Raw genomic sequence first — 22,641 nt, 5'->3', positions numbered from 1 at the left:
AAGTAAAATGCGTCACTGCCAAGGAAAAGTGGTGCTCAAAAATTAAAAGTTTTTTTCCTCCATAAATATTTTTCACCGGCTATTGTATGATAGTTTGTTGGAGATTTAAATACAGATTGATCGTTGGTAAGATTACAAAAGAGAGCGGTGTGTTTAAATGGTGAGAAGATTGGACTGTTTGGACTCACTACCTGCATTTGTGCTTAAGGTTTCCCCTTCCATGTCCTGTTACAACAACAGCACACACCACCCTCCTGTGTCTGCGAGGGGACTCAATGTTCAAGGGGCCGCTATTGTCTTCAGCATGTGTTTGTAAGACTTGATATCCCTCCAAAATGTAATCAGCAAACATAAGCTTCAAGTTATGACAACAGACCTGGTAGAACTTAACCAGTATGTGTTTGATACAGTGTCATTCTTGTGGGAAAAGGACCTGATTTTGTGAGAGCACCCCCAAATGTCAAAATGTAGAATAGCATCCCCCAGTTTTGTTAATGTGGTATATTGACTTAAAGTTCTAATTTCTTATAATAAAATGCAATTTAATGTATGTTGTTTAAACTAAGAGGGCTTTAAAGACATGGACATCTGAATATAAGTGCTCCATTTGCAGCAAAGACACTGACATAGTTCATGATTTTAATCAACATGACTATTCCTCAACATGCCCACATGTAGCGGGTACAGAGACAAATTAAAGACAGGCCTTCTGGATTAATTATTTTAATACTCTCACACTAAATGGGTAGCATCAACATTTTTCATTGACATATATTTTAAAAAGATCCAATATCTTAGAATTCATGGTGGCTCCCAGCGTTTGGGTAAGGACGTCCAAACAGGTCTCAAGATAAATCTGAGGGCTCAGGTAATGATTAAGAAGTTAGGGAATAAGAAAATGTGTTTATTTTTTCTGACTTTTCTCAAATCTTTGTCTTTTTCTTGTAATAATAAATATATAATATAATAAATAATGGAGAGTTTTACCCATATCACTTTTTTGTCACAAATCATGTACATATGTAATCTACAAAGAGTGGTAAAAAAGAGGCCTATAACAGTTGGAAACCAGTGGCATGTATTATTTGTTGTTTATTTATTTGTACTCCCATTGGAATTATTTTTTTCTGGGGGCTCAGTCTAAAATTTCCATGCACATTAATATTTTCCACACAAGTCAATGTGTGCGGGCTTTTCACTTGCCTTATGTATTAGTTTGAGGCACCTGTGCATTGCATTACAGTCATAAAAGAAAAGGAAAAGCATTTTTTTCTCACATATTTTCATTTGTCATCCCAAATTTATGTCTGGGACACAACTGGGATTTAGAGGTGCTGACAGAGGAACCCACAAAGTGTCTGTGAGGGGGGTCCCTTGGTGGCTGAAAGGCTCTAAGCTTCCATTTAATTTTCTTGTGCTCTGAGCAGCGCTGTAAAACAAAACAGAAGTGACCGCAGCTGTACTCCACACCATATTAGTCTCACACATTTGATACAGTTATTATACTGTACATGTTTCGTTATAAAGCTGCTATGGTTCATATATTATGTCAGGATTTCTGGCACGAATTCACCTACATCCAAGGGGTGAAATAGTTTTAAAGGGTCAAAACCCCAACAACGTTGAAATATGAGGAACAACTTTATTGTGTGGCCTACATCAGGGTCATCCATGTCGTTCTTAACAGCTGACACATTGCACATACTTTCCTAGAACTATTTTCTCTCCTCTGGAGTCAGATTGGATGTGTAAGTCATAGATTTGTCTACCGATACACAGGACCAGGCTCTACCTCAGGAAATCAGCTAACCTGGCAGCTTCATGTAGTCTGGACCAAGCGAGACAGAGAGAAGGAGAGAGAGAGAGAGACGAGGGTGAGAGACGAGGCATGAATTGTTCTCACCAGTGAAAAAGGAAGTGGAAGGGCAGCTTCCTCTCTGTGTAACGCCGGGCACCATGGGAGGGAGAGGAGAAGCAAGGCGTACACAATGGAGACAGGGTGGGTGGAGGGCAGACAGGAGGCATTAATGGAGGGAGGATGTAAGTGGCTGGATGAGAGTGACTGAAGTTTAGGATGAGAGTTGTGCAGTTCAGATGATGTTGGAGGCAAGACGTTAAGAATTGCATTGTGTTTTTTGTATTGTTTGGAGAATCCACTTTCCCACCATCAACTTGATGATTTCTTATATGTTTCTGATAATGCCCTAAACACAACACCGCCTGTGGCTTCCCTACATTCTTGTGAGTTTAGGTGTTGGTGAAGCCTCGTTAATGATGGATTTAACAGATTTCAAGATTCAAAATTCAAAATTCCTTTAATTGTCATTTAGCAAAAAAATCAGTGATGCAAAGAATTACAAGAAAATCAATACAAAATTGTGATTCAAGAAGAAATCCTTGATTTTGGATGCTGGACCATATGACAATTAGCCTTCTGGGAGATTTGAGTGTTAATTCTCAGTGGGTCGGTACTGCTGCTTACATTCATTATACAAGTCATTTGATTCTGTGTTAAAGCCTCTGAAATCCTATTTTACTAATCATCCTCTTACAGTGACGGGGTACTTTATGAAAACACTATTTTCTGCCAAATTTAGAACAATTGCTGTTATGTTTCAAATGTGTTCAAATATGTTTCACTTCCACACAACCTGTGTAAAAATTAACCCAGTGCATGCAAGTGTATTTAACACTTTATGATGTTATTTCTTTGTTGTTGTTTTTTTACAGGGGGTGCCACCGTCAATAAATCTGATCAAACCACATCCACACACTCCTGAATAGCAGCATTTTTGAGAGTACTAAATAATACGAAGCTTATGAGGTTGAAGGAGTCTGTGATTGGTTGATTGATGGAAACTTCACAAAAGGAGGGTAATATCAAATGTGCTTCCATTTCCTTCCCAGCAACAGTACAATGATCTTTACCTATTATGTTAGACCTGCACGAACTTTATTTGACCACTTAGGGGCAGCAGAAACAAGCTGGAAACACCACACTCACATATTATCACCTTTTAAGTTGATAGGGCAAACTTGTCAGCAAACAGTTGCCTAGTTACACATCCAGACAATATAAAAAGCAACAGTAGCATTTATTTGATTTTATTTTAGTCATTTTTCTGGGCACTTGGCGAATGTAAGTCTAATATTCACTCACTTTTTAGCTCTGTTTTCATCTCCACCAATCCGCTGTAGAGAGCGGTGAGAGTGAGTGGAAAACAGTTCTGAACCAAAACAATTAACTTAAAGACATTATAAGGCTTCTTAAAGCTGAGGGGAGCTGCAGAGTTGGGTGATAATTCTCTTTGGGTTCATAACTATGAATGACACCTTTCATATTAGATGTAGTTAGTTCATTGTTAATATTTGATTATAGCAGTTTTAAAGCTGGAGTGCGGGACTTTTGTCTTCCCCTTCTGGTTGTGAGAATAATTACAAAAACACTGTCAACACGCGCTTACATCGTAAGCTCTGCCATAGTCTACTACTAAAACGGTGGATACATTGTTTCAAGCATCACACAACCCCCGCCAAATTAATCGTATCACTATCAGAATTTAATCAGTCCAATAACATTTGGAAAGTCCAAAAGAGCCGCCTGATTAAATTATTTTATCCCCATTCAAGTTTAGCAGAGGGCTAACTGGAGGTGGAAGTCTCTGTCAAACCCGACACCAAATTTAAAACCCCGGTGTACTGTGAAATACAAAGCGATTTATCAGGCAGCGATAGGCTTAATCAGCATTGTGTGAACTCATTTGGCAAGGGCTTGAATGTAACGGACATTGATTTATATGTAAAAGTTACGCACTGCAGGTTTAAGATCCGAAAGGAAGTTTTCAAGTGCTTTCATATGATAAACATTACTCAGTGGTGCTCAGTACAATATACTAGCCATGGGAATTACATAGGCGTGCACTTCAAAATTTGTGTGGAAACAAAACAAAAGAAGGATGAAAGGGTCTGGAAGGTTTTTGATAAAAGTGCAAGGGTGACTAAGGTTCCTGAGATATGCAGTGTAAGAGAACCCTGTGGGTGTGCATATTGCTCAGGGCAGGAAGAGCTGCTTGAAGGTCTGGAGGTAGATTTCAGAAGAGGGTAACACCCACTGTGTCAGGGGAACACACGTCCCGCCACAGGATGATTTCATGCCTCCAGGTCCCTTCAGTCTGTCGGCTGCTCAACACAATGTTATCTACGGATAGGAGTGCCGGCACACACGGTCAACCACCCACCAACACACACACTCTAAAGTTTCTCACACACGCTCAGAGTGGGTAAGAGAAATGATTTATATTTTAATGTTGTTTCCTCAAATGAAGCTCAGTTACTTGAACAATGACCCGGACCAACAGGAAGTCATAAAGCATTGCCATAGTAAAGAGTATTGGACAGAAAACAAACAAAAAAATACAGAATAACCACTCAGGATTTTATGAAAATTTGTTAATTCAGCTGTTAAAAAGGCTCTTGAGTTTTATTTATTTGATTTAAAATAATTCCAGCCAAAGGTTCAGCAGAGAGGAAGAGGCTGTATTGAAAGCCTGAATAGACTTTTCGTTGCCCTTGGCTTGTGACTGCATGGCTTGTGACTGATGAACAATGTCGTCCTTTCATTCATTGTTTGTTTTCAGGGATGTATGGTGGGCACATAAGCACACATACACCCCTTGTCTGTCTTCAATCATCATACACACATAAAACATATACGTGAGACAAAGTCAATCTGTCCTCATGTCAGAGTTAGTTGGTTGTCTTGGGTGAAGGGTCTCGCAGATATCCCTCTTCCTGCGTTTGTTAGGCTGCTCTTTCTCCACGACAGCACACAGGGATGCTGTAACTCCACAGTGGTGACAAGGGTGAAAATACGGCATTAAGAGTTCATATTTCCTCCCTCTCTCTCCACATCTTGATAAACTTGTTCGTAGGGTGGAGGAGGAACCGACAGGTCCACTGCATGCGTTTTGTTTGTTTTCATTTTGTTAAACCATCAGTTACTGATTCTGTACAAACAAACGTCTAATGATATGAAAACTTTTGGAATAAAAACATTGACATTGGATTTTAACTGATGCATGACTAATACTGGATCGTTGAGGCCAATTGGCCTTTTTCACAGTAGAGTTTAAGATTTTAACTTGTCATAGTATAGAAAAAGCACAGGTTTTACTAATAACATTAAAGGGGACATATTATGCGCATTTCCAGGTCTTTATTTTTATTCTGGGGCTCTACATGAATATCTTTGCATGATTTGCGTTTCAAAAAACTCCTTATTCATCTTATATTGGCTCTTTGTACAGGCCCTCAGTTCAGTCTGAAACAGGCTGTTTTAGCTCCTATCTCTTTAAGACCCCCCTCCTGATGAGCCCACTCTGTTCTGATTGGCCAGCTCTTTGACGCTGCCCCTCGACAGACTTCCAGCTGCTCTGGTTTTTACTCAAACCGTCAACTTCTCAAATATATTCATACGTGCACCTCAAAGAGGTGCTTTGAGCTAGATGCTAACATTAGCAGGCTCACAATGACAATGTTAACATGCTGATATTTAGTAGGTATAATGTTAACCATGTTCACCATCTTATTTAGTGTGTCAGCTTGCTTACATTTGCTAATTAGCACTAAACACAAAAGTACAGCGGCAACTGTTGGGAATGTCATGAGTTTGTTTATAGTCATAAATCAAAGTGGACAACCAGAAATTTTGACCTGATGATGTGCTAGATTAGCAGCATTAACAGCCATGCTTGAAATTATTTTTTTAATTCCATTATCTCGAGATCACAAGTTAATTATCTGGTGATATCGAGATAACAAAGCTTGTTTTCTTGGGAACTCAAAAATGAGTGTCTGGTTCCTTTGATCACACCTGACTTCAGCCTTAAAGATCATGACTGTCGGGGAAGATTCATCCCTAATTCATTAAAGAGTTTATAAAAGTAGTAAGGGCTTACTAAAACAACAAATGACTAATTATCTCCACATATATTTGTACATCCACGCACTGAGACAGTTTTTGGTAAATAATCGATCGAATAAAATATGACAGAAATCATCAAACAGATTTTACATATATTTTGCCTATTTCATGATTTTTTGTCCAGAATCATTACATATAAAAGTAATGTCAAAGTTGCCCAGCAGATGTCGCCATTTTGACTGTATCAAATGCTTTGAAACAGTGAACCATTTTCAACACAATTGCTTCATTTGATTCACTGCTTCAGAAAACTCAGTTTCTCCTATCACTAATGTTGGCACAGCACTCCTGATCTCTGATAACAGTATAAGTAATAAGAGGAAATTACCTTCTGATTTCACATGATAACAGATTGATTATCTTGTTATCTCGAGACAACAAAGCTTGTTTTCCCGAGATAACGAAATAATTAACTTGTGATCTCGAGATAAGGGAGTTAAAAAAGTAATTGCAGGCAAGAACATTCTTGGCTTCCGTACTAGATCAAAAATCAGACAATCACCAAAGTTATTACAATTCAGTCTGTGGGAAACATGAATGTCTACCAAAGTTCATGGCAATCCATTTAGTAGATGTTGAGATATTGACATCCATCGAGCCATGGCTAAAAATAAACTTGTCAATGCTGGGCAAACTATGTAATGGCCAGTCTGTACTGTACATTGTTAATTATCAGCCTACATATATCTATATAGGCCTATATCAGCTGCAATGAACCTATAATACTGGCCATTCCAATGTATCAGTCACTCTCTAATTTTAGCATGAGTGTGCTTTATTTCATGTTTCAATTCACTGACTTAAAACAAGACAATGTAACATTTGATTTAAGAAATAACATAATCTTCTTATTACAAATAAAAATCCAAATCCATAAGCAGTAAAACATTCTTGATCAGTTCAATACATTCAGGGATTTTGCTGCTACACTCTTCCTAGTATGACCAATAGCTTATGGTGGCTAATGTAAGCTAATGATAGCAAACTTTAGATAGATATTTATGTGTAACTGACTTTATAACTCTCTTCTGGTTTATCAGGTCACAGATAAACTTTTCAATGGTTTCATCACAAAGATAAAACAAGAAATAAAGACACTACCTCACCAGGAGACATGTTTGTTGTTTCCTGCTTGTGGTCCACTGGCTCTCCGTCAGGTCGTATAATGAGGTATTTAAATTGAGCTACTCAAGAGAGTTTTGTTAAGTGAGGTGAAATTGAATGTGCCATTATCTTACAACTGACTCCCGTAGCCACAGTGGCAGCTATTTCAGCAAAGTCTCTCTTTAAAGAACTTGTTACCTTTCTTTTAAATATCCAAAACATTCTCAAGCAGACACACACACAGTGCTGATGGAAAGCAGGAATAAACAAGGAGCAAACATGGAAACTATCATCCTTGATACACATATTAATGCATGTGTGACCCATATAAACATCAATAACCTATTCATAATCAATTCCTCCTGTCTGGGACAGCTTTTCAGTCAGCAGCGAGGTCAGCAATCAGCTGGTAAGAATAGCATCAGTCCAAATCTGTAGACTCAAAAAGTGTTGGAGTCTTGAATGACAGGAGTTTAAAATACACCCCACGTCTGCCATGTCAGCTTCTCGCAATCCCTCAGCTGTTTACACAAAGCTTTGTCACCCTAAAATGAGCAAACACGGCGACTAATCATTTACTGCCCGTGACCATGTGTTTTCGTCTCTGGGCTGACTTGTCAACAAAGCAACGCTGGTTTAATAATAACCTGGCTCTCAATAGTGAAGATGTTGATGAGATAGGAGTGAGGATTGATGATGTTCTTGTACATCCTTTTACAGTGAGACCAAAGAGAGATGAACACACTCGTATAGTTTGCGTTACATGGACATGCACTTGAAAAATTTTCTCAGTAGAAAACTGTCCATCAGTTCATTACAATAAACATGAGCACTGTAGTTTATTTTGAGTCAATCCAAAGAACTCTGTCTGTGTGCCATAAATACTTACTAACACAGCAAATATGTAGTAATCCACAGCTAAAAATAGTCCCCAACAGTTGCACTATTCACTCATGTTTGAGTATCATTTGCTAAAAACTACAGTGCCCATCTGTTTTTGGGGATTGCCTACCTTTTTAAAAAAAATTAAACTACACAGGTGCCACACACAGGATGAGGAATTCAGAATATATTATGAGATGTATGCATTGTTGGCTTTTATTTACAATAAGTGAAATATAGAATAACACCTGCCTTACTCATCAAGAAGATGTCTCCAATGAATAGCTATGTCTATTTAGTGTATAGTTGTATTTGGTACTAAATTGATTTTGTTCTGGATGCTTTTTAGTGGTCAAATTGTCTGTTGGAAATGTTTTATTGATGGTTTAATACTAAAGCAATAATTACTTATTAATTAACCATTCATAAAGCCACTATAGTTACTACTTATAATGCCTGTATAAAGTATGCCTTGGCATATAATTTCTTTCCATCAAACCAAAGACAAAAACAGAGGAAAACTGGGACTGAAGCCTCTACAGAAAACTGACGAAGAAAACAGGATGTTTTTCACCGATGACCAGTAGTCGCCTGTTGATGCAAAGTACAGTAAATGGGTTTGAATGACAGAATGTCTGCCACAACAACATACCAGTGCTCTGGATCACTCCTGTTAGAAAGGTTTGTGCTGATGTGTAGCAGAGAGTAACAGTCAATGCATGAATGTACTGTATATGTTAGCCTGAACTAAAACAACTTTCTCTTTTCAACCTTTTTTCTCTGGAGTTTGATGCTACATTTTATTGTTGTATACTCTGGCCTTAGCCCAGGCAGCCACCAGTGGATTCAGGGATGAGTTAGCATGTATACAAGGTTGTGCTGGCCATTCAGGAACATGTGTCCATCAAGCCTGGCTTCCCTCGGACGCGAGTGAGGCAGGGCTGAAATGGGTTTGTGTCACAAGCTGTATAGCAGGCAGGGGTCAGGCTGGTGGGCGAGTGGAGAGGGTTTACACTAATGCATCCTGGCAGTGTGGGCTTTTTCCATCAAACACTCAAGTACACATACACTATATTTACACACAGGGACACACACAAACGCATGCAGTTGTTGTCTCTTGCTCTTGATCTCCCTGTCTCACACACAGTCAGACCTCATCCTGGCACTACCGAAAAGCTGTAAGTGATGAGATTAAGTGAGGTCGTGGAACATACATCACTTCTTTGTTGCAAATCATTTCGTACTGTTACACTGCGTGAATGTTGTTCCACTTCTTAATCCATCCTGATGAGCAGCACAATGGAAACGTCAGAGTAGCCTTTAAACTGAGGAAGGCTTCGTAATTAGGAATTAGCAACAGTTTTTCCATCCCTTCAAACACTCCATTTAGCGGTGTCACTGGACTGACTGAGGCCTGAGGGGATGTTAGGTGCTCCATGGGCTTCTGTTTAAGGAACCTCGCTGTTAAAGGAATCACAGGCAATTCTTACTGACGGGCGGCAACCTTTTCAAAATGCATAAAAGAGAAAAGGTGTTTTAGTCTTAGTATAAGTATAGCATGTGTTAACCTGAAGCACTCCTCACAAAGAGGCTTTACATGGGAAAAAAAAAGTTGTGTCTTATCTTATGAGAGCATGAGAGGACAAAATTAATACAAGCACAACAGATAAATAGATATAATGTTTGGGGAGGGATACAGTGCAGATGAGATTGCAGGGTCACAGCTCCTGGCCAGAGGTCTAGAGTTTGTCATGAGATCTTTATCACTGCTATTTATACATGCAAAAACATTTTTTCTGCTCCATGGTCAAAGGCACAGTTGTTGAAGGGGTGAATTTAGGCATTCAGATCACTGATTAGGCCATGACACTGGCAGGATGAAGAAAATTGAGTGTATGAAGAAAAGCAAGAATGGTAGGTTTCTTTGATTGCATTAGAGTAACAATTCACTGAAATGACCGACGGAAATGACTCTTTAAGAAGATTGATACCACTCTCATATCTGTCTGCTAAAATATACAGCTATAGCCAGCAGCTGGTTAGCTTAGCAAAAAGACTGGAAACAGAGGGATACAGCTAGCCTGACACTGTCCAAAGGTAACAAAATCTGACCAGACCAGAACCTCTAAAACTCACTAATTAACAAGTTAAATCTTGTTTGTTTAATCTGTACAAAAAGCAAAGTGTAAAAACAACACTTTGCGGTTTTGCAGCGGGTTATGTGCCAGGCTATTTCTTGGCCGTACACAGTAACTTCCTGTTTCCAGTCTTTGTGCTAAGCTAAGCTAATCGGCTGTTGGCTGACATACGTTCTCCTAATCTAACTCTCAGCAAGAAAGCAAATAAGTGTATTTGAAGGAAATCCAGAGAGCGAATTTCACACACCTTAAGGAAAAGAGAGACGTGACATGCGTCAAGTCAAAGAATTATGAGAACGGAAATAGGAATAAAGTCACATCTGTTAGTAAAAGCACATAAGAATAGTCTGTATATGCGTGCCAGTATGTGTGTGCCCTCACTACATAATTACAACCATATGAATGCCTTTGAATGCACGCGGGCCCTTCAGCAAGGAGGAATCAAACCTAAAAGATTCTCATTATATAATGTGGCCTGAATCTGCAGGCAGCCTGCAGAGCAGAGAGAACATCCAGGGCTGAAACACCGCATATGGCAGAACAGGAAAAGAGGAGGACGGACAGACGAAGAGAGGAGCAGGATGAGTGACTTTTTGATAGCATCCCAAACTTCAGCAAGTAGTTTTAGTTCAGCACGAGCTTTTAGAGGAGGAGTGAGACCAGAGGGAAGAAAACATGAATGAATTAGGTACAGTATTTCCATCAAAGTCTTGAAGGTAGAACCTGACTGCTACAATCTGATTTTCAGAGATTTATTCCATTCATCATATTCAGCTTCTCTTTGCTTGAACTAATATAAGCATATAATCAACTCTTTTGAAAAAACAAAAAAAGAATACAGAAAGAAAGAGAATGAAATTACTGTTGAATGGTTGAATTAAATAGATTACAAACTTTCTTTTTAATCTCACACTGTATAAATTTCACCATGCCTGGCACTGCACACACTGCAGACAACAGAGCTGTAAACTTAAAGGAACACACAATAAATAAGAGCACTCTGGAAGTTTACTCTGAGCGGAATTGCCATTGATCCCAGAAAACAATTCCACTTCCCCTCCTCTTGCCGAAGAATGCTTCCCAGCAAAAAATAGAGCACCAGGGATGTAAGAAGAAAGGGGGGAGCGGGGGAGAGGGGGGGGGAAGAGGAGGAGATGGAAGAGGAGGAGGAGAGAAAAAAGGGAGGGTTATGAGGGGGGGGGGACACTCTCTCGTGATGCCCCTGTTTTTCTTCTCATGCCCTATGTGCGGACTAACAGTTTGGTGTTGGGACGACACTAAGCTCAGACTCTGTCCTCAAGAGCTGGCTCATGTTCATGTTCAAAGAAGAAGAAAAGGGTTGTCCCACCATCGCACTGAGCCCGTGGTAGCCGCTCATCTCTGCATCATCACCTGTCATTTGACGTGAAAGGAAGACTTGTCTCACCAGGGCACAGATAAGGAGCCTCTACTTCATCAGAAACAGCCTTCCAGACAAACAATCTGACAGCAGAACAGTAGGTAAGCCACCAAATGAACTGTAACAGGTTGTTATCAATTCTTATTCAGGTGAAAGACTAAAAGGATGTAGACATTCTGGTAAATCTTGTGAGCATCAAGTAGTGGCCTCAGGCCCACAGTCAGAGCAGATAGTCTATGAGGAAGAGATGAAAACTTGAAGAGCATGGACAATGACGTGAGAGGCCTGGTGTGTGTTAGTGTTTCTGTCGTCCCGGGCAGGTACAATTGTTTCCTTTCTCTCTGCTCATAAAAGACAGTGCAGTCAGTTCACCATACAACACAGAGCCACCAGCAATGTACGCTGTATGAAGACTTTGAGGAATTGTTATATTGTGGTGTCCAAGGGGCATAAGGTCAATCTTAATCACACATTTCCGTCCACAGTTTCTTTTCTCCACACAAATAAATACTGAAAATACATGAGTTAGAGCAGGTGCTATTTTCCTCTTAAGAGAAAGCAGTGCTCCAAATTTCACACACAAGACACAACTACTGTTTTTGCTTTGATGAGGTGTTTTAAATATTAAAGGACAGGTTCACAACTCCTCAAGTCTGTCTTAAAACAACAGGTGCCCATATGAACAGTGAAAGAGGTTTTTCTCACTGTAATCATTCCTCCTGTTCATACTGGCTATTAAAAGATCCCCTTCAAATGTGCTTTCAATGTAAATGATGGGGCCAAAATTATCTGAAGCTTATATGAGGCTTCAGCAGTCTGAGTGAGTCACATCAAGTGGATATCTCCCACATTTACAGTCTTTTTAAGCTTTTAGTAATCAAATTCCTTCTTTGTGTTTCCTCAAACAGTGTTTCCCTAGTGATCTGCGGTGGAAGTACAGTAATAAAAAGAGGGACTTTGGCACTAAAAAGATTGTAGCAATGAAAGATATCTACTTGATTTGATTCATTTGGACAGCTGAAACTTCATATTAGCTTCAGATAAACTTTTAAATACATTTATGCACAGAAGTAGACCTGTGGATTTTGGTCCCCATCACTTACATTGTAAGTGTGTTGTGAAGAGATCTTCTAATGGGCATTAACAAAAATCTATCAACATATCAACCAAATTGCATATGAAAGCCAGAAGACAGATGATTTTTTTAACAAGCTAAATGAAAATGAACACTCATTCTAATGAGGTGCTGGTTCATATCTCAGACAAAGAAGGGGGAAGCTGTGCATATATATATACGCATATAAAGCAAGATGTTAGATAATGTTGATGTTAGATATATCTAAGAAGAAATTGCTATCACTCAAATGAGTCAATTAACAGCAGCAAATCTGTTTACACACATCCTAATACAAAGCAGGATCAAGTTATTTAAGTTATCAAGTTCAATCAAGTTATCGGTGTTTGACACTGAAGACACATCTAAACTGAAAAATAACCACCATTGTCACCTTAGAGTGAATCCCAACATACAGCAAAGTTATAGAAATTACTTTATATTTCATTGGCATAAAATAAGAAAACACAGCAAACGATAAAAGGTAGACAGACAGGCTCACTAATCCAATGATACTGGGATGGATTTAAGTCACTGACTTTGAAGGTAGACTTCAAAGTAACAACAAAAGAAACGAAAAACATGAAAACAAGCCAAACATTTTATCTGACATCGCCTTAAAACAGCAGCTAACCAGGAATTTCAATCAGGAATCTGTTTGTCAGTATTTTCCTCCATGAAACACCTTGCAGCTGTTTGGCTTGAGGGTTCCAGTGTACTGCCATATGCAGCCAAACAATAGATCATAACAGGGCTGTGGGTCTGTGTACAGTAGTGGGCAGATGAAGAGCCAGACAGCCATGTAAGGTAGCAGGCAGCACATCGGCCCTCTGGCTTTTGCTGGTGTGACTGATATATGGCAGCCTAGATCTATGCTGGCCTGTAACTGGTGGCAACAGGTGACTCATTTGAGTGGGAAATACTCTCCCACTCCTCCCGCATCAGATCCTCTTAGTAGGTTACACTATCCCTAACTCACCCCTTCTTCCAAGCAAATACAGCTAAACTTAAACATGCTCATCCTTGATCATAATCCCGGCACTCGTGGGAGAGATACACACACACCACCCCTGCGGCCCTGCACCTAAACAGCTGCTGCAGTGCATACTGGGATTGACTCTCAGCACGTGTTAAAGTTCAAGTTCAAAAGCCACACTTCATATATAACGTATGTCTTTGAAGCTTGAACTTTGACACATGTGCGAGAAGATATTCTAATAAAACAACTAACCTCATGTCGTTCCATTAATTGCTCCGTAATACCTCAGTAAACTCATACGTAAACCAGCTTAAATCACCCAGTTATTAAAATAACCATCAATGAGCTGGATAACTGTGTATGTGTGGCATGCTGTATGCAGGTCTGTTAATTCCAGTTGAGACCTATGAAACTTGTGTTTAAATGTATCAGCACGGGGCAGTTGGTCTGACATTTTCCTCGTGCTCCGCTGCGGCTGTTCCTCTGAAACATTGCTGAGCTGTCACAACACCGCGCCTGCAAAGTGAACTGTTACTGGCAAAGATATTTTGGTTATAGCGCTCCCGGCCGCAGCTTTTTGCTTAGGGGTTATTTCATATCAGTTGCAATATAAAGCCGGTCTACCTCAGTCACTGGGGAGCATAAAAGTCAGACAACCATACAACCAGCATACAAGAAACAACATGTACAAAGTCAGAAAACTAATAATCAAGTGACAAATAGAATGAATTAAAACATCAGAAAAAAAGAGAGAGAGAGAGAATAAAAGAGTTTAGCACCTGAAACTAGTTCTGCCAGGATTAGTGTGTACATATGGGATATGTGAAGTTACTGTAAGTAGTTATTGGATTGTGTACTGTACAACATTTAAATGAGAGAAGAGATGCAAGGCAGTTTAAAGACTTAAAGAGTAGAGCTTTATAAATATGACATTAAGCATGATGCACTGTGATAGACTGGACCTTTGTGTTTTTCCAGAGATTTAACCACTCACTAAAAGACCTTTAGGTTCAGGTTAAAAGCAATAAGATGAATCAAAAAATATACCAGTAATGTATAATCATTGTCACTACTTACTATTGGGTTGGCAAAACATCAATAGATTCCTTTTTTTAGTCTTTTTAGTACAGTTGTATAAGCATTGAGTCCTTCTTTTGAAAGGAAAATTCAGCAGGGATGTAGTAAGCCTTAATAACATCAGCAGGTATCACACTTTTGTCACAATAGCAATGATTAAAAAAAAAACACTCCTCAACACTAGTGATGTAGAAACGTATAAACAAACAGCAATGTAGTTATCTAAAATATAGCAATTCAGCCCAAATATGAGATTTTTCCGATCTAGAACCAATAACAGGGCCATGTATATATAAAGGTACCCTACACTAGTATCTCCTGAGGCTCACAAACCAACTTTGTCTCTCCACAGTATTTTTAGAATCTAACTCCAGTGTAAGTCTGGGCAGCCAGATTTGTCCCTCTAGAACATGTCAAATAATGTAGAGTTTTTCCATGAAATAAATGACTTTTTCTAACTGTGTTTTACTTTCCAATGAAAACGATACATTAGCTTGTCATGTAATTTGGTTTTAAGCATGCGTGTTGAGATCCTATGTAATGATTGTTGAAAACTTTTGCTTTACCTCCAGAAAATCCTCTCAGACGCATGTAATAACACAATGTACTTAATACACAACACCGTGTAAATACTTTTCCTTCCGCTGATGTTAATTTAAACATGCCTTGCTAAAAGGAATCAGGCCAAGAAAATGTATACCCATGATCTAATTGCCGGCATGTTTATGAGGACAGTGCAGATCAAGCAGTGTATCCTGGTACTCTATGAGGATCCGGAGTCTGTCAAACATGGCTTAGCGCTGAAAGGTGCAGAACATTGGAGGAATGTTTAAATCAACCCTGCCCCCTGTTGTTCCTGGCCAGTGGATACACTGCAGACTAATTTTGGGAGACAATGGAAAAAGGTTGGCAGAGAGCTGGGAAAGAGTTCAGAAGCTCAACCGCAAGAATAGAAACTTAAGTTTAATTATCAGCAGGTTTTTACCTGTTTTGAACATGTTTCTGAGGGTTAAAAACAAAAGGCTTCCACAGTATCTGTGTTATGACACAACCAGAAATTACATGCAATAAAAATATGGCTTGATGGTCCTATAAAACATTACAAGGGGGATTTCTTCATCCTGAGTCTCTACCACTGAGTCACTGCCCTCTAAGGCAACACTGGGCCTGATCCAATACATCAGATGATTTATTGCATTTATTCCTGATAGTCTGTTAGTTCTGCTCTGCTCTGCAGCAAGTCACTGTAGCAGCCACCACTTCTCAAAGCAATGCAGTTTAATAGCTGCTCTTTCTCTCTTCACCTCTCTGAGCTGCCTGGCTGCTATCAAATCCTGCTCAGAGTGGATCCAAATACAGCCACGTGCAGTTAGTCCAGTTCTAGTTTGAGTTTGACACTGAAGTGGTTAAATGACTGTAGTTCCTGGCTACAGATCATACAGAGTCCATTTTCTCTCTTAGTTTATCATAATAACTCTCCAACACTTATCCTAGGCTTTGTTTCCATATAACAAACACTCTTCCTCTGTGCTGCACACACACATGCACGGAGAGACACTTCAGAGACTTCAGAGATTTGGTCATCCTCAACGCTTTGGTCATCGTCAAAGAGAAATAACTCAGGGGTGCGCATACCTTGTTTGCGCAGTTCACTGTTCTGAATACCTCATAACAAGATTGTCCATTACTTCTCCATTACTCTGCCACAGAGATTATAAACAAATATGACAGCCATGATAATCCACAGGCGAACCAGGCAGCTCAGCAAAGGGCACAATGTATCACATTAAATCCCTGGTTATTGCCAGGCTTCCAGAGAGCTGCACGTATGATTGACAACCAACAGCACATGGTGCTTTTAGGCAAGTCCACTGGAATGACTCTGCTCTGTTGTTACTTCCCTCCCACTCCCATTTAATACCTTGCTCCTTTTGTCCTTCGGAAATCATATTGTTTGAGATTGCTTCCTCTGAGAACAGGAAGAGGTAGTTGAGGGAAGGAGACAGAGACTGTGGCCTTTCTCAGAGCAGGAAAACGTGTGTGTGTGTGTGTGTGTGTGTGTAGTGCACGGCTTGTGTGCATGTTTATTGGACAGTAACTAAAGTACATTAACAATAAAGTACAGGCATCCATCTCCATTGTCCATTGTTTAAGTGACTTGTACTTTATAGGACATTTTTACATCACTTCATTTATTTAACTAAAGTTACTACTTTGCAGGTTAATATTATATATGCAAAATATCTATAATATGAAATAATTAGAGACTAACTTTAACTTAGTCCAGGGGGAGATGTATGTTACCACGCTCTGCACAGGTGAGGAAAGCCTTCGGCCAGTATTAGCTGAAGAACAGTATTAGCTAAGAACATCTTAATGTGCAACCTTCTGCTATTGTGCTGGCTGGACTCTCACTCCCTTCCTCCAACTCTCAGCCTGTTTGTGATTTACTTCCAGTAAAGATCATAAGTTATATCTGAACAGGGCTTTGAGCCCGTTCCCTGACCCGCTTCACTACCTGATGATCCAACCTGGTCTTCAGTCTGACATTAGTGGATATTAGCCAGTTTCTGGAAAACAAGTGTTAGGCCACAAACTCTCCTGTGCTACGAATTGGCAAATCAAGCCTTGGGCATGGATAGAGGTTGAACAATTTCCTCTCCCACATGCTCTCATGGGGGTGTGTTGTTCCACCGCCTCTCCACGCCTGACACACATCACAGATAAAGAGCACAACACTCTTATTTTCCATTTTATTGCCATATATATACCTCATAGAGAGACAGAGGGAGGGGGGAGAGACAGACAGTGGGACAGATGGTCATGATCATTTCAACCATCTCTCTCACACACATAACTAGCGTCAGCCAGGCAATTCAAAGCCTTGTACGGTGGACTGTACTGTAGAAGTGACTCAGTAGAAGTGACTCTGTGAGGAAATGGAAGTAAGCGCTCATGGAGAAAGATGACGGGTGGTAAGAAGGAATATTAACTCCCTTTTTGGCTTTTTCACTCTGTTATTGTAGTGATAATATTGTATATCCTATTCCATCGTGGCACACCATTAAAATAGTTTGTGTTAGAATTGTTTTAAATTCTAACACAGCTTTTTAGCAATGTATATGTTTTCTAAAACTTTGCCAAGTAGGGCAATAACTTAAGATGTGTGACGTGCTGGAAAAACCTGCCAAACTGTTACTTTCAGTCCTCCTTCCTCAAGTTGTAACTCATCTGTCTTTGATCTCTAATTGCATAGTAAAAGCTGGAAGGAGACATATACACACACAGAGCATGTCAGAGGTCACCCCTAGATGGAGTTTGATGGGGTTTTCTTAACCTCTCAATGATGGGGGGTCATTTTGTGGCATTCAAAAAGCTGTCTGACGGACCGCCTTATAGGGTCATTCTCAGCTGAGACATGCCAGCCTATCACTGCCATGTTTGGCTGTCACCCAAACTTTCATTATTGCTAGAGTCAAGGGGCGAAAGCATGCACACACACACACACACACACACACACACACACACACAGTGGATATGTAATCTGATTGATGCTCCCACATAGATCCAGATCGCAGAGTGTTGGAGGTTTTCATCACCACAGAGAGGACGCTGGACATTAAAGCTGCTGTTCTGTGGCTGTGAGTGAAGTCTGCTGGTGATGTGCCATGGGCAAGTTGAGAGAATGTGCAGCTCCAGCCAGGTCACAGCATTAAAAGGACAGAGTCTCCTAGCTTTGACTTGCCCCATGGTGGCTTTTTACCCTCTCTCAGTCTGTCTGTCAAGCATTATTTGATATTGTATCAGGGAATGTAAACACACATATTATTGAATCATTTTTCTTAAAAACAAGTTCTCTATTTTCTTTTGCATGACTCCCGAACTTCCTCACTGATAGAGTTCTCTGTATGTGTGTCTTTCTCTCATGGGAAAATGGTTGTTCTCATGCCACGGCGTCCAGTCCTCAAGCAATTCACAGGAAGAGAGGCTATTTTTATGCATATGATGCCACACTGACATACACCCAGGTCATTTCACCACAAGATCTACTGTTTCATTTTGACTGATCATCTGTATTTCTCTTTTTCCCTTTTCACCCTTCTCTCCTGCTTTATCCGTTCTCCTCTTCTCCAACTCAGTGTCATCACCCTTTCACCTCTACTGCACCTTCCCTTTCGTCTTTGTGTCTCAGGTGTGTGTGTGTTCGGACTGTAAGCAGTGATGGGGGACTGGAGTCTCCTGGGGAATTTCCTAGAGGAAGTCCAGGAACACTCCACCTCGGTCGGAAAGGTGTGGCTCACCGTTCTCTTCATCTTTCGCATACTGGTGCTGGGCACAGCGGCTGAGTCCTCCTGGGGTGACGAGCAGAGCGATTTCCTGTGCGACACACAACAGCCCGGTTGCACCAACGTGTGTTATGACAGCGCCTTCCCCATCGCCCACATCCGCTACTGGGTGCTGCAGATCGTCTTTGTCTCCACGCCGTCCCTGATCTACATGGGCCATGCTATGCACACGGTGCGCAGGGAGGAGAAGCTCCGGAAGAAAGAGCAGGAGGAGAGGGAGGCGAGAGGGGAAGGCAGGGGAGACCTGGAGGGGGAGAAGGAGTACCTGGAGCATAAGGAGAGCGGCGGGGTGATGAAATCTGATGGGAGTGGCCGTGTTCACCTGAAAGGTGCACTCCTGCGGACTTATGTTCTGAGCATCTTTATCCGAACAGTGATGGAGGTGACGTTCATCGTGGTGCAGTACCTGATTTATGGGGTGTTCCTCAGGGCGTTATACCTTTGCAAGGCGTGGCCCTGCCCCAACCCCGTCAACTGCTACATGTCCCGCCCCACAGAGAAGAATGTCTTTATCGTCTTCATGCTGGTGGTGGCTGGCGTGTCTCTGTTTCTCTCCATGTTGGAGCTCTACCACCTGGGCTGGAAGAGCGCCAGGAGGTGCATGCACAGCAAGGCAATAGAGAAGAACAACCACAAAGCGGTGGCCATGTCTGCAGCCTTGGAGCCCAACAGCCCTCCGTTGCCCTCTGCCTCCTGCACTCCCCCTCCAGACTTCAGCCAATGCCTGGCAGTCCCAGGCTCCATGAACCCCATGACCACTGTGACCTCTCACCCCTTCAACAACAGGATGGCGCTGCAGCAGAACTCAGTCAACTTTGCCACCGAGCGCCATCACAGCGGTGACAACCTGGAGGACGGGGAAGACTTCCTGAGGATGACATATGAGCAGGCACCCGCAGAGCTGCCCAACAGCTGCTCCCCATCGCCTCTGATGCACTCTGGCTTCATGAAGGACAAACGCCGCCTGAGCAAGACTAGTGGATGCAGCAGCCGGGTTCGCCAAGATGACCTGGCAGTATAGACTCACAACCAGAGAGAGTGGCTGACAGGGGGGAGAGGATGGAGCGCTGAACCTTCAAAACCAAACAAAAGGGACAAAAAGAGTGAGTGTTTTTTCTGAATGAAGGAGTCAGAAAGTGACAATAGGCTGGCTACGCAAACTCTGCCAATGACGCCTGACATTGGACTGCAAAGGACAGACTAAACGTCCAGATTAGAAAGAGACTAAGATCTGTGAGTGGACCATGCAAACTTGATATATGAGAGCTCTGTGACCAGAAACCTGTTCCAAAGCTTGAAAAACTGACAACTGAACTGCAAAAGAAAAATAATTTCGAAATCAGAGCAGGGTAACAGGTGTGATGCCTGACAATTGCACATTTTATGTTTTAGTTAAAACAGTAAAAGCCAAAAACGAAGCACGCACGAGAGAGAGAGAGAGACTATGAAGTGAGAATGACCTGATGCTTTGTGCTTGGCATGAGATGACTTAGGGAATCATTTCATTGTAAAGCAAAAAAATGACACACATCTCAAATAAATCTTCAATCCGTTATAGAGTATATTGTGGCTTTATATAGCACAACAGTTTTTTTTTTCCCAATGCAAAACAATGAGACATGCATTAAGAAAAAACATGAACTTGATATGCAATAAACTGTGAAGCTTGCCATGATATAAATTGGATGTTTATATTCAGCACTTTTGCAATGAATCAAGGTGCCTTAACAAGAATTGTGTTATAAAATATCTATTTCCATATGACCTGTTTTTATATACATTTAAATATATATATATTTCCAAAAGCCACGATAAAGATTGTAACTTAAAATGAAGCCATCTCCTGACTAACAAACTTGATTGCACTACACCTGCAGGTCAATAGACATACAATTAAACTTCTTCTTCAGCAACTAGGAGCTCCAGACCTGCAAAATAAAGCAATTTGCAATCTAAAAAGTGTGAGTAAAACTGTATTCATTTGTCATATCAGGTGATAGGTTAATGTAGCCTGTTTTTGAGGATTTTCCTATCAAAAGGGGGTTCAAAGAAAAAGAAAAAGAAGTAGTCCTGGTTCAATGCTAGTCATGAGGAGATCCGGCCACTGGGTGGCGACATTGCACTTACGTTATTCAGTTTCTCTCCTGGAGCCATTGTGTAAATAGTGAATTTGTCCCTATGCAATGTGTGTTTCAGTTGATGTCTTTGAATGTATTTGATTTCATTTCTTGTTCTTACTATATGCAGAATAATCATACAGGTTGTTTATAACCACAGTTTGTGAATGAACATTCTTTGTAACCGGGGGTTTGAGGTGTTATCCTACATATCTAATACAGCAATTCATTCACTGCAACTTTGGTTCTGTCACACATACCTTTATGCAATAAATGTCATCACTAACCCATCACAAATTAATAAACGATCAACTGCACAATTCCCTCTGTTGTTCTTATGGCCTGTTATTATTTCTAGTACTTTATAGCATTTCTCATTTTTCTATGGCAACATATAAAGATGTATGTATGTTACTAAAGATGTAGATGTGCAAACACTGATTAATAATTGATCTAATACTGAGATATTGAAATCAGAGAGAATTTACATTTAGACAAACTTGCACCATATCAAAACTGTCTCATTAATACCAAAATCAAACTAAATAGGTAAGATTCGTGACAATGAGATGCTACTATCAGCTGCACACTGATGAAGCACAATAGTACCAACTAAGCTCTGACATTAGTCAAAGTACTTTTAGTGATCCAGAGGAAAAGATATACATAGATGAAGGTTTTCTTGCATTTTTTAATCAGTATCCCATCAACACTTGTATCTGACAGCATGCTGTCGCCAGAAAGGCCCTGCAGGAAACAGACTGGGGGAGATGGACAGTATTTACACAAACAAAGACTGGCTCGTCATGTCTGCCAGGAAGCTGAGTGCAAGTATCCAGTTTTATCTGTCACAAGCTGAAATGGGATGGAAGCTGCAGTAAATGAAGCCATTTTGTTTGTTTATTGCAGATCAGATTCACAACTGCAAATTTACCCTCATTTCTTCATTAGATTATGTTGAGTAGGTCATATATTTTGAGTTACAGCTGTAACCAAGATAGTGATTTGTGTATTTAATTTAGAATGATGTTAAACAGAGAAAAACAGCAAATCCTCACATTTAAGCAGCTGGAACCTTCAAATATTTGGTGTTTTTACATTGTAAATGACTTAATTATAAATCAATTATCAAGTTTATATCAGTTAATCAATCTCTATTGACAAACTGTTTCAGTACTAGTTCTAACAGTTCATGACTGTTTTTTTTCCTCCATGTTCTTTATTGAACATGATAACAACATGAGTGAACACATGTAAGGAGGGGAGAGATACATATTTACATGTTTAACATATAAATTATGCTAATAGCTTTCTTATTATGAGAAAGAGAAATATAATATGTGTAAATATTCATATAATTTTTAAACATGGTTTGAATTTCATCTGGAAGCATCAGCATTTAAGCTACTGTAGTATATGATACCAAAAATATATATGATATATATATATATATATATATATATATATATATATATATATATATATATATATATATATATATA

The 22,641-nt window shown here is 40.1% G+C and overlaps 1 protein-coding gene across 2 annotated transcripts; it reads left to right on the top strand.

Moving 5' to 3' along the window:
- Positions 1-9,703: 9,703 nt before the first annotated feature.
- gja5a (gap junction protein, alpha 5a) lies at positions 9,704-21,462 on the top strand. Of its 2 annotated transcripts, XM_042426334.1 has the most exons (4): positions 9,704-9,883; positions 10,595-10,795; positions 11,367-11,607; positions 18,816-21,462. In XM_042426334.1, exon 4 carries the CDS (start codon positions 18,898-18,900, stop codon positions 20,041-20,043), a length of 1,146 nt encoding a protein of 381 aa, XP_042282268.1. In that variant the 5' UTR covers positions 9,704-9,883; positions 10,595-10,795; positions 11,367-11,607; positions 18,816-18,897; the 3' UTR covers positions 20,044-21,462. The 2 variants fall into 2 exon arrangements, with proteins under 2 accessions (XP_042282268.1, XP_042282267.1); XM_042426333.1 differs by lacking the exons at positions 9,704-9,883; positions 10,595-10,795; positions 11,367-11,607 and adding an exon at positions 17,478-17,651.
- Positions 21,463-22,641: the final 1,179 nt, after the last annotated feature.

This window comes from Thunnus maccoyii, chromosome 11 (genome assembly GCF_910596095.1).
Source record: "Thunnus maccoyii chromosome 11, fThuMac1.1, whole genome shotgun sequence".
NCBI lineage: Eukaryota > Metazoa > Chordata > Actinopteri > Scombriformes > Scombridae > Thunnus > Thunnus maccoyii.
This window is presented reverse-complemented; position numbering and strand designations above follow the sequence as displayed.